The sequence below is a fragment of the Cuculus canorus genome, chromosome 6, assembly GCF_017976375.1.
Source record: "Cuculus canorus isolate bCucCan1 chromosome 6, bCucCan1.pri, whole genome shotgun sequence".
Lineage (NCBI taxonomy): Eukaryota > Metazoa > Chordata > Aves > Cuculiformes > Cuculidae > Cuculus > Cuculus canorus.
This window is the reverse complement of record NC_071406.1, coordinates 4,407,475-4,424,974: the sequence shown is the minus strand read 5'-3', so window position 1 is coordinate 4,424,974 and position 17,500 is coordinate 4,407,475. Positions and strand designations below refer to the sequence as shown.

The 17,500-nt window shown below is 39.5% G+C and overlaps 1 protein-coding gene across 19 annotated transcripts in view; it reads right to left on the bottom strand.

Moving 5' to 3' along the window:
* Positions 1 to 17,500, bottom strand: part of GTDC1 (glycosyltransferase like domain containing 1) — a 196,541-nt gene that overhangs the window by 17,552 nt on the left and 161,489 nt on the right. For 18 of the 19 annotated variants that reach the window (XR_008450325.1, XR_008450328.1, XR_008450330.1 and 15 more), the window contains one exon: positions 2,174 to 2,283. The exons of the other annotated variant lie outside the window; for it this stretch is intronic. Coding sequence is in view for 15 of the 18 variants with exons in the window: in XM_054069476.1 (XP_053925451.1) it covers positions 2,174 to 2,283 (110 nt within the window). In the remaining 3 variants the exon portion in view is untranslated. The remainder of the gene's footprint in view (positions 1 to 2,173; positions 2,284 to 17,500) is intronic. 19 annotated transcript variants of the gene reach the window in all.

The following is a 17,500-nucleotide window of genomic DNA, read 5'->3' as shown; positions in this document are numbered from 1 at the left end:
TTAGGTTTCTGAGGGAGGACTGAGTTTGTTTCGGAGCTCAAGGGGTGGAGCTTGAAAGGGGAACGAGGAGGGTTGGGATGGCTGAGGGACATCAGGGTAAGGACAGAGAGATGCCGCTTCTTGGGATGGGGCTCAGATGTCTGTGCCGGCCTTTCACACACGCATATTGCTCCGCTGCTGTTGTTATCTAGCCAACATTTGATGGACCATAAAACTACACCAAAAGCGCAGCTTATATCCTAGGACAGAGGAGTACCAACGACAGAAAATTGTCTTAAACCTCTAAATGAAAATCATGCTCGCACTACGTTCATGAAGATCAAAGATAGACACATCTTCCACATGTAAGGAGTAACTTCTGGTTATTGTTGGGATACTTGCCAGCCTTAACTCCTCCACCACTGATAAAACCCAAACAAAAGGCAGTCATGGAGCTATTTTCTCTTTTTGCCCTCCAAAGCACACTTCCCTGAAGCCCTAAGTCGTACCTTTTAATTCCTTTAGAGCCTAAAGACAAGCTTTAGCATCACTGAAAATTAATGATTTCTTAAATGCATTCTTCAAAGCAGCAAAATATTGAAAGTTTCAAATGAATGCTTACAGAATTATGAAATACATTACACACTTTTTTCTCTTACCAATAACTGTAAACGTGACATTTATCAAACTGAGGGAATTTGGTCCCATAATTGGAGAGAGAGGAAAAGCAGTGCCAACAATTTATTAAAAGAAAATCCGTAAAAAAAATCTCTTAAATAGATTTTCAGTAAAGTAGGTGCAACAGGTTTTATTGGTACTTGTTAGCAATGACCTGCATATGTCATTTGTATGAATATGGTCCTATCAAATGCATGGTGATGAGACACATTTCACCACGTTGCCCTTTATATAGACTCTATTTATACACGAGGATGAATGAATTGACAAGACAAGAGGTGCGGCATATAGATTTGATATACTGGCATAAATTTAGGATGATCTACATTATTCATAAGTACTGAAGCCACAAATGAGATATGTAACAACATCCAAAATGAGTGTCAATAGAATCTGTTCCCGCAGTGCACCATCATATATTCCTATCTGTCACATATTCCTTAGAAATTTCTCCTTCTAAGAAATCTGGTGTGCTCAGTCTGGAAAGCAACGTTGGGATCTGCGATAAGGTTTGCCTGGAGAAACAGGCTTTCAGAAAACTGTCTAAAAAGAAGTGGACAGAAAACACAAAGAATTTCCTGCTCCCAAATTATTACCTCTTTTTCCAATCCCGTTGTGCCACAGTTGGAGACCCAAAAAGTTATTTGGATCAGATCAATTTCTTGGTGTCTCAAAAAGCGCAAGATCAAAACTAAAACAATTGAAATATCACCAGTCCAGCAGGCAGCAGATATGACAGAACTGACAAATAAACTAATCCCAAGTCTATTCTTACAGACCAAAGAGGTAGATGGATGCAAGTCCACATTTCTGAAAACACGTACGAGCTAAAACTTGGGATATTTTGAAGCTCACCTGTCGTTATTGCATATTTTTAAAAGGTTTCATTTACTACAAGTGTACACAGTGTAGGATTTTATTATTCTCTTTATTACCACAATATCTCAGGTACAAAGTTGTGTGTATTCCGAATAAAACCCATCAGTTTTTCAGACGGGTAATACTGTTTACAGAATAGCAATTGTCAGAAAACAAGAAACGGAAGGAGCGTGCACAGGAGTGATATAAAAATATTAAAGATTAAAGACCACTTTCATGCCAGATACAAACCAGAAGCTCTCCACAGAAGTCCTTAACCTCACAGTTGAAAGGGAATTAAGTGTTTTCACCTGCTAAAATCTCAGTCTGGATTTCAGATGAGTGACCTCGAGCTGAAAGATTTTGTTTCCTATCTGAACCATGCAGTTGCTCACACCTCTCTCTCTACTTAAATAAATATAGAAGTGTTATGGAAACAAAAGTTATAAATAAGGTCTTGCACTGCCAAGTAAAATAAAAATGCTTACTCTCTTTAATAATTTTAATTCTACAAAATAGAATTTAATTTTACAGCTATGAATGTTTTAAACATGTTCTTTCACTAATGTAAGAAAATATATATATGAAAACTGCTTCTGGAAATATTTATTTTATGATAACTTCACAGTAAAGGGAAACAAAAAAAAAGGAAAGGTACCTGGAATTTCTGTGAAAGCCTCTCCGAGGACGGACACATGAAAAGGTAGATCTTTCTCTTTCAGTTTCAGCAGGACTTTAAAGAAAGTTTCAGGATCTTTGTCATGTTCCCTTAAAACAAACAGAACTTATCTCAGCATCATTTATGTTTACTTGCAGAACTGATTTTTTTTCTTTTTTTTTTTTTATCAGAAGGGCATTTCTTTTAAATTGTACTTTTGGGGACTAAATGTCTTTAACATAGTTTTTCTTTTTGTTTATGCTGCATACTTGAAGTTTTTCCTCAAACCAGCACCCAGGATCAAAACTCACATTCATCAGATTTGCACCTCTCTTCCTTGTCTTCAAATGATGCCTTTATCCTTCAAATCACCAACTTTGAACTTGAGGAGGACTGAGTAATATCGCACCCATCTGAAGCCAAATTCATGTTAAAAAAAGGGTAGGGTAGGACCCCTCCCCACTTTTTTTTTGCCCCTCTCAAAAAATATCTATACACTCTCCATTACAGTTTACTCCCTTTTTCAGGAGGAATAGGTGAACAAAAAACTCATGCTACAAATTTAGGATTTCCCAATCTGGAATTTTATGAATCCATGCTATACTAATGTAAAGCTTCTGATCCATTCAGTGCTTGAGGTAAAGAACAAAGGAATAAAGTAACACAAGGCATTTTCCATCTTTAGAATTTTAAGGAGTTAACTGGAAGTTAAAATAGAAATCTGTATTTATTTATAATCTCAGATAGAGATAATATTAAAGGTATGTAAGGGTATTCAAAAAGAAAATAAAAAGCCAATTAGCTAATCTATCTTCTTTCCTAGAATTAAAGGTTCGAATACTAACCACAGATGATCTAAATTTCTCAAATTCGGTAAGTTACATTAAAAATGGAATGAGATAATTCCCCTACGCTAAGGTGAATATTATATCTTGCATTTAATTACTCTGCTTTAAATTATAGTATTTCAGACAGATGTGCACCATATGTCTTTAAAATATTTTTATTTATTATTTAGAAAATTCCACTCTTTTCCTTCCGGTATTAAGGGAAAATCTATAGCTCAGCTGTAGTGGTGTCTTTCTTCACAGACTAATTTTGTAGAATGAATCTGTAGGTTTGTCACACTGCTATATGAAAGATTAATAATTATATCATTCAGGAAATCTGAAGCCAAATGACATCTGCAGCTCTACATGTGTTAATTTCTCATTCAGTCAATATTTTTGGTTTAGGGAATTAAAACAAATTAATCTTATAATTAATGTGACTTTCCTAGGCTGAGAAATCTTCAAGAACTGTGGAGTTTTCAGAATTAGTTGCATTTTCTTAAAATAAAGGCAGACAATAATTACTTTAAGAAGTCCTCCATCTCCCAGATTTGTTTTGTTCTCAATAATAAGGAGGAATGCAACCGCATAAGCTTCATAATTTGTTTCACATCTGTGAACCAGGAGTTTTCACGGTGGTTCCAGTAACCAAAATGGATATCAGTGCTGTTTTGGAGGGAGAATTTCTCCAGTTGCAAAGATCCCAGAACTGCCTACAAGTTTGCTTGCACCCTTATTGGTTCTGGTAGGTAAGTTACGTGCAGAAACATGTTGTCAGTATTCTGGGTCCTTCCAAACGCTCATCTGAAAGAACCAAAGTGGGAACACAATAGAGGATTCAGATGTGACCAGAGAGGAACACCTCCATCGGAAATGTGCAAGTGTGTAAAGAAAATAGCTTTTGGCGTGGATGTGATTCATGAGAATCTTTTCTGTTAGCCTCAGTTTCCCCTAGGCAGGCTTTTGTGGGTGCTTTACAAGCGATCCTGATGAGCCCACCCTGTATCTGACGCAAAGCTCATCCCGAGGTGGACCGCGACATCCCTGTACGCAGAGCAGGCAGCCTCGACAGACAGTGCCGCGATGCTTACAGGGATCTTTCCAAGCTCTTCACAGCCCCGCTATCAGCTTTGCAGTCACAAAAAGTCCTTCCAGCAAAGGATATGCTTTCCTTTTCCCTTTCCAGAAGAGACCAGGGGTCCCAGAGGCAGCCAAAAGTGGAGGATGCTGTTGGAGCCACATTGTCAAGGAGCTGGCAGGAGAACACGGAGCCTTACAGCTCGTCGAAGCCACATAAGCTGCACATATTTAGGAAAACTGATAGGAATTGGAAGTTGCAGCTTTGTTTAATAGGTGGGGAAGAACAGAAGGAAAATTTGGCACCCAGAAGGAATGCTGAAAGGGGAAACGTTTCCTCTGCACTGGAGCCTTTCTTATGGGTTTTCTGCTGGAGGTGATCCTCCTTTCGTATCCCCTTTTAAAATATTTTGCTTTTATGTGATACTTACAGATTTTAATGACACGTTTTGTAAATCTTGTAGCTTTTCTATTTGGGAGGTCATCTTGTGCAATTCATCAGTTCCTGTGACTTTTTCACACCACAACCATTTTATTCTCAGTTAAGACCTACAGAAAGCTTCTAGTACGCACACCTACACTTTGCAGTGTATTATTATTATTATCGCAAGTTAGTAGAGGCAAAGCTGCTCCTGATAGAAAGCAATAAATAGTACAAGACCACCTCTTTACTCCATCAAAAAGAAAAGAGCTCTGTTTCTTGGCTGACATGGAGAAAATCATATACAATCCAGTCTGCCTTACTCAGCAACAACTGCTAAACACACCAGATTGTCATAGCAGCGATCGTGGAAAAAGATGAACACAATATGGAATGTCTGTTCTGTAAAGATCTGCTCAAAATGACGTGCACTTTTGGCTACATCTGTTGCATTTCTGAGCTTTATTAAACGGTATTAATTATATATACTAAATTTCCTTAAGAAGAACAGCAAAACTGTATAAAAGCCTGATATTAAAATGGGAACTTTTAAGGTATTCTGATTGGGGAAAAATCAAAATAATATGATTCCAGGGTCTGGCTTTGTTGTTTAGTTTAGGTATTTGAAGTGGTCTCATATTTTCACTTGATTTGATATGCATCTGGTAAAGGAAAAATAAGAACTAGGTATGGTATGGAGATGCGCTAAATTTCATCAACAGAACATGAAAACATCAGAATGACCAAAGTCCAGCTATAAATGACACAAACCAGATACAAGCACCATACCTATACTTGGATTTGAGAGCGCTGCCACTTGAGATATCTCCACATTTAGACACTGCACACCAACTTTTTTTTTCCCAGGATCTTTTTTTCTTTTCTTTTTTTTTTTTTTTTTTTTTGAGTCTAAATCAGATTTTAAGGCAGACATTTGAAGTCTCTCTGATTTTTTTCATTTTTCTTTCTCATTTGAAGTCTGATTTAGTGAATTCCCTTTGCAATGCAAAATAAAACTCTCAAGACTGTCCTGGAAATGAGGATTGGGAGGACGGTGGTACCAGCAGCACCACTGTTGAGCCACCATTATCTCTGCCTTGAATCTTCTGTTTATAAAATGGGTGAGAGTATTATTTTTCCACCACAGAAGGATGCTGTCAAGACTAATTGATGACTTGACATCCCTCTTTTCAGCTTAAAACGATTAAAAAAGCAACTTCATAGCATTACAATGATGCTCATCTACACAATCAATGGTAACAATCTTCAAAATACCCTTCTGCTATTCAGGGATACTGTGAATTCAACCTGAGCCCTCAAGCCTTACCCACTGCTGGAACTGGAAAAAGAGTGCATGAAGACCAGATAAACTGGAGTTATTCCCTGTGGCTGCAGGGTAGCCACATCCCTGACCAGTGATGGAAAACATATTAAAAAAATAAAAATAAAAGTAGAGTAATTGAGCTTCTTACATTATTCAGTGCATATTCATCTTTTGAATTGAGGTGAAATTCAGTAAGAGACCCATATGGTCTTCCATGACTTAAGTTTGATTTTTTTATGTATATGTAAACTTATCATACACGGTGATAAATTCAGTTATTTCAGCTTTGGAGGAAGACACATATAGCTATGCAATTAAAAAAAGAGATAGGACTTGCTCAAAGGGGTAAAATAAATGCAGTCTATTTAAAGACACATATTAAATTTTACATTTTAAGCAAGTTAATCTGTAATACAAAAGTACTAAACCAGGGGAGAAAGTCTTAACATCTGAGAAAATACTGCATAAAAGGGTATGTAACGCTTGTGACAGCAACAGCCGCGTCGTGGCAACTCTTAAGGTGCCACATATTCCGAAAGGGTTACAAATAAGCTCAGCTAAAAGCAATATTAAAAGGGTTGATCTTAATCTTCTTAGGACATTTAGCACGGGAGATTTTCAGTGGTAGAGAATCCCAAATTATGAGGGCACGCAGTAATATTTCACTTTGTAGAGCGCCTTAAATCCAAGCAATTCAAAATGGGTGCGTTTCCTTCCGCCTCCCCATTTCGTACCACCACCTGAATGTCAGATGGATAAAGGTTGGAAATGGCAATACTAAACGAGGTACAAAATCTTCAGAGGTTAAAAGTTGCACCTTCATTTTTAATTTGTTTTTTTTAGAATATATAGCAAGAGCTAAAAGATAGATTTCTGCCTACCTGTAATAACTACCAGAAAATGACTGATAAAAGAGGTCACTGAAGTATCACTCATTATTTATGAGGCTGAACTGCACTGATGGAGGCAGAAGACTGGCGAGCCAAGAGACACCCAAGGAGGAGAGAAAGAGCCAGGGGACATCAGCCGGAGAAAGGCACGGCCGTGGCAGAGCACAAGAACGATGTCAGGGACAGGGACGGGGCTGAGGAAGTCTGTGAACACAGAAACAATGATTAAAAGCGAAGGAAATTCTGTTTCTAAGCCACAGACCTTGAAATGGATGACAGTGGTCCTTTAATTTTGGGAAAGTGAAATAGTGAGGAGAGAGTTTGGCAGCAAACGCGGCAGATGAGACAGGCAAGGTAAAGGGGAAGAGAACCACAAGAAGATAAAAAAATGCAATAAAAAATACAAATATTCAAATTGAAAACTAAAAAAAATGGCATATCCAAACACAGGGAGGGAAAAAAGATAAATACAGGATAAATAGAAGAAAAAAAAAAGGCATAAGCTTGGGAAAAAATGAATGAATACAGAAAAATTAGGCTGTGAGGTAGAGAGAAGCCGCAGAGAGTATTTGAAAGTGCTACTGGTGGTAGAGAAAATGTCAGAAAAATATCAGTAAAGATATAAATTGGGAAGCACAAATAAAACTGAATAACAATTAAAGGAGGAGAACCAAAGAGGAAGAGAATGAAGAGAGCAAAGGCATGCAGCACCCTTAGCAGGGAAGCAGAGAGCAGTAAGGACGGAGAACAAAAGCACCACAGAAGAAAAGGTAGAAAATCTGCAAAATCCCTTGCAAAAGTTAATATTTTTGAAAGAATGGAGGTAAAGAAAAGCATGGGCAGTCAGTGTTGCGGAGGAAGGGCTGCGAGGCAAGAGCTGTGCCTCTATCACACCCCGAGCCAGGAGCTGGACGGCGCCCTTATCCCAATAACGTTCTTCATTTGGGCGATAACAGCAGGAACTTGAGGTTCTTTACTGTTTTGACTGATATGGTACAGACTTGGGGAGGGTGATGAAGGATGCCCCAGGCTGATAAGAGGCCTCTTATGACATCAGCCTCCCGGTGACCCTGTCTCTATCTGTCCGGGGCATTCCGAAGGAGCGAACAGCAGCACATCAATAAATAGTTCAGCCTTTGCATGCACACTCTGCCGAACTAAAAGTGAGGCTCCATTTCGTGTTAAACCTAACCTAAAGAACAATATCAGGGATTTTTTCACTGCGTTATACAATTTACTGTATTACACTCTGAGATTTTACGTTAAATCTGGAGCTCAGCAAAATTTGAATATAGGTTTATTATAATCTAACAGTGTTAGAAAGTAGCAGCGTAGTCACAAAAAAAAAGAAAAATAAAAATAAAATAAGCCTGGCCTTCAAAACAGAGAATTGCAGAGTTCTGGTCTTTTCCTGACACTGATTTCCCACGGGACAGCTCTGCCCAGGTTTCCCCATCTGTAAGATACGGTCTTACAGGAGCTTTCATTTACGGAAATGTGGTGAGGATCGGAATCAGAAAATACTTCAAGAGGATAATATTCATCTTAAAGTAAGAGGACTCATGTTACAAGCTTGTTCAATATACCAAATTAAATATATTCCAGTCATTTTTTTTTTTCATGGAGGACAGAAGACCTTCCTAAATCAAATGACTCTAATATACTTTTTCTATGTTAAGATTGGGAAAAAAAAAAGGGACAAAAAAATTCTGACACCAAATTTCTGGTAATAATGCTCATGATAACAGCAAAAGAAGAAATATTACTGCTGGGAAAGAGCTATAAGAAAAAAAAAAACAAGGGAAAAAGAAATAACTATGAAAATGCAAACATGAAGGAAAAGTTAATTGCTTTCCATTTATTCAATGTATCGCAATATTTTTCTATCTTTTTACATTCCAGATATGAGGTAGAGATGGACCGTAAAAGTCCAATGAGTTTTCTTCTTCAGCTGATGCGCTTACAAAATGTCTCTGCTTTAATTGTGCCCCTAAACATTGTCGGGCATCATCAGCATCAAAAGCTCCCACAATATCTAATACCCCCTCAGTTAATAGAAAATGGAGTCAAGTAGAAGGAAATCTTTTTTGCGTAAGTGTCACTGAAAAAAAAGGACCCTACAGAATAAATTTTAGCCAGCCATTTGGGGGTCCGACAAGCGAAAAAAGTCCTGATCCTTGCCGGTACTTGCAAAACACCTCCGCCAGCCAAGAAATTAAAAAATGGCACTAGAAAGGCAAAAAGCAGCCAAACAGTACTGGCAAATATAGTGTTTTATTTTCTATTATAGCCCATGACGTATTTACAGTGAAGAGTGTGTATTTTTCCTTCTGATTTTTTTTTCAACTCGCTGGCCTGAGAAAAATGGGTGGCATTTTACTTTACGCTGGAAAAGCATTTTCTCCTATCTGGTGTTATCTAGAAGAGATTCATAAAAAAAAAAGAACCTTGGGAGTTTATTGTTTAGATTCTTCTTCTTCTCCCCTCACAATTCATGAAGAAAAAAACTCAAAATAAAATATTGTGTTCCCTAACCAAAGAAACCTCAGGATCAGCATCAGTCATAAGCGTCCTGCTTATTTCCCAGAGAGAGATTAACCTTTGAAGACAAAGACCGGCGTTTGGTCTCGGTTACCTTGGTCTAAAAATCAACGCACTTTTATTCAGATTCCTTCACATTTCTTTTACTCCAACTTAGAGAACTTAGCTTTTCACAAATACAGGATTCAGGTAAAAAAATTTTAGTCAAATTTGCAACACAAGCCAATAAGTGCAGTGGTCTTCACCCAAATAGTTTCTTTAAAAAAAACCCAAAAATTAAAATTAACTTCCTCTTGTGTTCTAAAGGTAACGTAACAAATGGTTTTCCTGTTGTCAAGAGTCATGGTAGGCAAGATAAAATAATCTGAGTGATTGTGACAGCCCTGATAACCATAAACAATATATCCTATTGTAATTCAACACACTAGAAAATGTCATGGTAATAATAGATAGTATGAATACAATAATTAGTGGATAGGAATCTACTCAGGTGGTTCTGTGGAAGAACAGAAAAGAATCAATATAAATTACTAGATAAAAAATACATCGGTACACATTTGCCTGGGAATGGAAATCCCACCACACAAGACCCTGTGGCCCCTCATAGTGCACTCACATCACCGAACCCCAACCACTCAATACTCCACCAGATAAGTAAGTCATAGAATCACAGAATCATAAACCCATAGAATAGCGGAATGGTTTGATTTGGAAGTCACCTTAAAGCCCAACCAATTCCAACACCTCCCACTTGATCAGGCTGCTCAAGTCCTGGTCCTTACTAATATTCCGAGAGTAATTAGCTCAGGCACCTAAGATAACTCCTCCTTTTTGGTTTTGTGATGCTGTCATCTCCAGGGATAAAGCTCCTAAGCAGAAACTTTCCTGGCATCCAGACTAAGGCTTGAAACTCATTATTCAACAATATTAAATTAACTACAAATCTTGCCACTTTCAGAACGAGAAATGAACGCTTTTCACTGAGGTTTTTGCACAAGCACAACTGAAAAAAGCAGACATTAGAAGACAAAGGGAAGGAAAAAAGGCTGAAAACATGGAGCAAAGCAGAAGAGGCAAACACTTGTAGTGTGGTAAGATGATGATGCTAATTAAAAAGAGCTTTGAAGGAAGAAACATAACCCTCCTATTATTGGTGAAAATAAGGAGGATTCTAACATTTGCTTATGAAATGTTTTATTTTTGTCTCTTTGAGGTTATTGGTGTACTTTGGTCGGGGGTGCTGTGGATTGCCAGGGGGGCCGGTCGCACTGTCTGCTAAGTTTGCCTGGGACTTCTTACAAAACTTCTGTTCCTGTTTATGATGTTTCCCAAGGCTGAGGCTATCTTGGATTATAATCATCTAGAACAATTCTGCCAAAAACTTACCCAGAAGATCCAAAGAACAAGACTTTTTTAAAAAAACGCTTTCTAATGATACTGCAAACCATGTTTTGTATGAATTAAATTTCAAAAAAAGAGCCTTTTTAAAACCTCTTGTTCTTCCATAGGTAGAACGGAATATTCAAATGAGTTTTATTTTGAGTCAAAGATATGCCTTTTCTTGCACGTGTTGGAAGTCTTCCAATAAACATAGCCAAGTCTTTGGAAAATTTCTCTTTGTGCCTGGTCACTGAACAGTCCATGTGTCTTGGGCATACCTCAGGCCAAAGCTGAGCAAGACAGTCTTGCTACCGCAGTCTCCTAAAACACCAGGCAGGATCCAACATCTGAACCAAAACCACAGATCTTGTCTTCACGATCAATGATTCTTCTACTGGACTCAGAATAAAATTATTTGACTTCACAGAATAAAGAACTGATTTATATGCATTGAAAGTAAAGACCAAAAAGAAAATGGAAGATTTGGTTAAAAAAAACCCAAAAACGAAACAGTAGAAGAGATGGGCTGAAAAGGCAGAAAGTGGTAATGGTAATGTGTTTGACTAAAACCTTTAGACGTGAATCAGAAAAAAACCCAAGGGGCCAAACAATATCTGACCAATACGATCAGCAATGCAAGAATAGCACAGCAAAGAAGGAGTGAACTGAGGGAAGAAGTAAAGGAGATGAGGAAAATATACAACACAAGGCCAGTTCATATGGAGAAAAATTTGAAACAAGTATAGCAGAGTAAGAGGACAACGCAATGAAGTCGGACAATGGGGTGTAAGAGGAAACAGGGACCGATGTGTTGCAGAAGGTCCCTTGCATAGGCACAGTGACTGAAACAATGGAGAGAGAGAAAGGCTGAGAAAGTGGACAAAAGCGAGATGCAAATTCGCTGCACAAGGAGACTAACCAGGAGGAACTATCTGAGGAACTGAGCATAGCAAAGGGGGAAAGAAGAGACTTGAAAGAGAGAGGCCAAGACCTGTTTGGGTGAATGAAGCAGAAAAGGATTGCTTTGATGGCAACAGGTGGATGAGTGTAAGCCCCCTTCCTTCAAAGCCTTGAGAGGACTCTTTAGTCCCACCAGTTCACATGTGTTTCTGCCCAGACTTGGTTTTCACAGTTGTACCAAGGATGACAGACATCATAAAATGAGTTTTGTATCATGGAAAAAAAAGGAAAGCCAAGCTTACTGGAGCTTTTATGGCAACCGATACTACTATTCCAAACTTCCAACCTTCCAATGTCCAGGTGACGTTGTTGTAGTCCTACCTTAACTCAAAACCAGCTTTTCAACCATAGATGAAATGTATTGTAACAGACTTCAGAGGACAGCACTAAGGTGGCTGCCCTACAAGCATATGGATAGCACAGAGGGAGTGAAGAAGGAAGGTTGAGAGAGCTGGGATTGTTCAGCCTGGATAAGAGAAGGCTCCAAGGAGACCTTAGAGCAGCCTTCAGTACTTAAAGAGGGCCAAGAGGAATGATTGGGAGGGGCTCTTTATCAGGGAGTGCATGGATAGGACAAGGGTTTTAAGGTGAAAGAGGGAAGATTTAGGTGAGATCTTAGAAAGAAATGTTTTCCTGAGAGGGTAGTGAGGCACTGGCACAGGTTGCCCAGGGAAGCTGTGGCTGCCCCATCCCTGGGAGTGTTCAAGGCCAGGATGGATGAGGTTTTCAACAGCCTGATCCAGTGGGAGGTGTCCCTGCCCACAGCAGGGGGTTGGAACTGGATGGACTTCAACGTCCCTTCCAACCCAAAACATTCTACGATTCTATGAAAACATGTTGGACAATGCCCTCAGACACATAGTGTGAATTTTGGAGTTGTCCTGTGCAGAGTTACAAGTTGGAATAGATGATCCTTGTGGGTCCCTTCCAACTCAGGTCATTCTATAATTCTATGATTCTATAATCTATCCCACAGAGAAGAAAACCACTCACGTGGCTTCAATTTTCCTTTTAACAGTGCTTTTTAAACCTCTTACACCTTACTTGCACCCCAGCTAAGACGCTACTTTAACCTTGACTTTACAGAAGTGGAAAAAGGGTTGACACCAAATTGTTCTAAACGCAATGAGAAGTAGAATTGAACGTCAGAGCTTAAATATGGAAAAGAAAGTAGAGTGCTTAGTAGAAGTGGAATTGGGGAATTATTTGGGGAAGCAGTGAGTATAAAAAAAAGTTTTTTTTAAATACAATTGCTTTTCAGCCTATTATGTTCTCCAGTATCAGAATGAAGTCTGCTAAAAGTTAGTAAATAGAGGCTTTCAGGAGAGCTTTATTAAATCACTTATGACTTATCAAGTTAAAACTCCCACTCAGATATCTTAATAAAACTTCCAGAGAATATATTTAATTTTCCTGGAAATCAGAAGCCAATTACTAAGGACGGCGTTACTGTCTGCTACACCACTGAGCAGCTTTCTGCAAATAGAATATTTACCAACAACTTGGATTTAGTTCTCTAAAGTTTCGGTTTCTGAAGGTCAAATAACTATGTAACCGCTTAATAAAGAAGCAAAGAAGTACCTCTAAGTATCTCCAAGCTCTGATGGGCTTATATTCTGCTCCTTAGGTGAGGTATTAGCAAAGCTTATTTATTTTCATTTCCAAGGCTTTTATTTGCTCATTCCCTTGTGGTAAAGCTGATTTCCATGATGATTCCCTTCTTAATTTTAATACCCTTTTTACTCATCATATAGACATAAGAATTTTCCATAAAATAATGAAACCCTTCCAAAGGAAACGAAGACAACCAGGAGAGGAAAGTAAACTACAGCATACTTTCTTTTTGTCTATTAATTGATCCACCGTCATATGCATATATGAAAGATTTTTTTTTAATGAAAGGAAAATAAGGTTAATTAACATAAAACCCCTCACTCCTTGAGATGTTGAATTTTGTATTTTATCCATGCTGCCTTAAGTGCCTTGATTTCCCAGTAATGACCTAGTTCTCCTAATGAGTAACATTAACCCCTGGCTGTAGCTGTCCAGGACTTAATTGTCAACTGGAGCTGAAATAGGAGAGTTTGCCGATCAGCAGGTATGTGGTATATTAAGTCATGTCATTTCAGACCCTAATAAATAAATCTGTTGCTAAGGCAACAGGAACATCAGCTGTATCACTTTTTTCTTCTCCCCCCACCGCCCGCCCCTTTTAAAGGAAACTGCCTTTCACACCGAGCTTTTAAAAAAGGAAATTAACTACATCTAACTATAATTAGAAGAAACATCGTTTCTCATCTCAGAAACATATCTACATTAATAAAAAAGGCATTCAAAAAGAGGACTGCCTTCTACTGTGACCAAGGTAACTGAAATTATTTCCCTCAACTGAGGGAATGCAATTTGAAGCATACATCTGAGTGAGAGAAGATCACAAAGTATTTTAGCCCTTTGTATTTCCGAGATAGTTCCCCTCTCCTTTCGTACAGAGCTGATGCCCAAGAAGCAAACTGCTTCAACTGTTAATCAGGAGCCCAAGCAATTGAAACCATACGAGAAAAATACCATTCAAACCCTAGCACCTTCACTGTCTTCTTTCTATATGATCGGCAGAAATGACATCTTTTGGAAAGCTAAAAAACACCCCACTGCCAGCTCATCAGCTTTACCAGCTAACGACAATTTAAGTAGAATCATAGAATCGTTTGGGTTGGAAGGAACCTTAAAACCCAGACAGTTCCAACGCCCTACCACGGGCAGGGACACCTCCCACTGGCTCAGGGGCTCCAAGCCCCATCCAACCTGGCCTGGAACCCCTCCAGGGATGGGGCAGCCCCCACTGCTCTGGGCACCCCCACCCTCACAGCAAAACATTTCTTCCCGATATCTCATCTAAACCTCTCCTCTTTCAGCTTAAAACCATTCCCCCTCCCCAGCTTTCCTATACACCTTCTTTAAGTACTGGAAGGCTGCTCTAAGGTCTCCCTGAGTCTTCTCTAGGCTGAACAATCCCAACTCTTTCAGTCTGTCTTCACAGGAGAGGTACTCCAGCCCTCAGATCATCCCTGTGGCCTCACTCTAACAATTCCATGTATTGGAACTGCTTGGGCATCAGCTCTGATTTAAACATAGATGCCGTTGTTCCTCCCTGTCCCATGGAGGCAACTGCCTGATTCTTGCAGGGCAAAAGCAAGAGGAAGGTGGGATAACACCAATGCACCTCCAAAGGCACACATAGTTTAGTGAGCAAAAGCTGATAGCTCTCTGCCTCAGTTTCTCCACCAGTCTCTAAGACTGGATCCTGAATGCTCCTGTTTGAGACTAGCAGATCCAAGGTTTTACAGAAGGGCAAAGCCTGTAAGTGCAGGTAGCACCAATAGCTTTGTGTTCCATACGATTTGGGAAGGAAGATCTTCATACTCCGGACCTTTGTTTGGGATGATGCACTGCTGAGGTGGCTTAGACACTCGCAGGTGAATGTCACAGCGATTAACTCCTGCCATTCCACCATGGGATGAAATGTTTGTCTGAAAATTTTCAGAACTGATAGGTTCACATTTGGTTGATGACTACAGGATAGTTCCGAATCTTTATTTACCTACATCTCCATCAGAGATTAGGTAGGAAGGGAACTGAAGTGATTTTGCCACAAATATTTGCTCTTGGAACACTTACTACAGGCTCTGCTCAAACTGCTCCTCAAAATTATATCTGGCTTTTTAGCTGAAGAATAAAAGCACTTTTTTTTCCTTTAACAAAACTAGAGATACTTTCTCCTCTGAACTACCAACTTCTTACAGCATTTTGAGAGAACATGCTATAAGAAAGATGAATAATATGACAGAGATATTTATCACAGGAGAACTTGCATATCTGAGGGGTCTTCATTATATGCTGAATGTTTCTACAAGCTCTTAAAACCACTGACCAATAAATAGTGCCTGTTCCACTAGAAAGGCTCAATACCACAAATCTCCACTGTGGAAAGAAATTTCCAGCTTAGACTTCACTGACAAACAAGCAAGGAAAGAAGAATTGATACTTCCAAACTGCCCTTCCAGTTAACATTTAAATCTGAGCTTCTCAGAGCATTTAGTTAGTTCTCTTATTTGCTACTCATAAACACCTAATACCTGCTCTCAAACTTGCATGAAAGTGAAGTTAGATTATTTTTTCCTAGCTTTAGCTGTTCCAGAAATGAGGCTGTCAGCTTCTGCTTCATCAGACGTCTCTACGTACACTTTCATGGCACATGGCTCACTCACCATGTGTCATCTGTATTGCAGCCCTGGTGAAAACTCCTAGGGAGTATTAGATTTCCGAGACACTGCGAAAAAGTTCCCATTTTTAAATTGTTATTTTACATCCTATGAGCTTCGTATCGTACTCGGTACCTTTTAGTTAAAGCTGTACAAACACTTGCATTTTAAGCTTGTGTTTTCAGTCGGTCTTATCTGCTCACCGCTTTCACCTTCTTGGATTGAACGTGCCAGAATCAGTTGCTTTGTAAAGATTAGGTTGCCCCGCAGGAACTCACTCTGCATTCAGCACAGATCTAGAGCCAAACTCTCCACTGCTTTCCTATGCAAAGGGGCAGAGCAGACCCAGCCAGCTAAAATTTGCCTGAAATGGGGGACCTACTTTCCTTTGACAACACAGAGCCTCTGCTCTCCTTACACGACCACTGCATGAGTGGCGATCCGGCAGTTCTCAATTCTGAATTCATAGAATCATAGAATGGTTTGAGTTGGAAGGGATCTTAAATCATCTAATCAATCATCTAATTCAAAGGCAAAGACTACATAAATTCTGTATTGCCCTGTCAAGATGAGGAGGAACAAGGTGCTGCTAGGAAAAAAATGCATTTCCAGGCTCCTCTCCCTTGCAGTTTGTAGAGGACTTGTGCTCAGCTGACTGATGAAGAGCTACCCCACCAAAGAAGGTCCAACGCTGACTGCGCGGAGACAAGCCTTTTCCAAGGACCTGCTCATGAGTGAAGGGGACCAGGGCATCACGGTGGGCAGCCACATGTTTGTACAGCACACAGCAACAACAAAACAACCTTTCCTCCATGGATTCATTTCTTCAGCTCTTTGACTTTTTGATATTCTACATTAAAAACAAGCAACTGGGCACAGCGCTATCTCTATATACACCATTTTCCCTTAGACCAGAAATATTCAGATAAGTTTTGAAATCTAGATTTTTTTTCTTCTGAATTTCCTCAACGTGACCTCCAGCACCGCTCCTCCTGCTCCCGTATCTCCTGCCCTACGTCCTTCCCCATACTCTTCTCACATGCTGGTACGTACGACACGAGATAATGGGCTTATCTGATCTTCCACGTGAATTGATAGTGGCTATTTCTTTGACTGTGTGTGTAAATTCTTGCAGATTCCCCGTGTGATCTTTTATCACACCCGTACAATTAGGGGAAGGAGAATTGATTTCTGACAACTTTCTCTTATCAAGTCTTCAACTGCTGAGATGATACAGCACACACAAGGAAAAAGAAAAAAAAATAAGGCTTGGGTGGATGTCTTGAGTTAAAAGAAGCACTGCAGGTCTTCTCTATGAAAGAGAGCAGTAAAGAGCCTTCAGTCTTATAATAAACTACATACGTGTCACCTGGATGCCATGAGTGTGGTTGGAAGTGCAGCAAGTTTGCAGCTTCACACATCCACTGTCATGCTCACGTGCAGAAAGAGCTGAGAAACACGCCGGTGTGCCCCACTTACAGCAAAACCAGCTTCGGCACGTGTCCGTGCCCTCGTTGAGGGGCAATGAGGGGGAATAATGTACAAATATAAATGTTGGTGGGCCGGTTTTTGGGGAGAGAGGAGGATCGTGTCACACCAGTCACTGTCATCTCCTTAATATGCTCAACCAAATGGACATTTTACC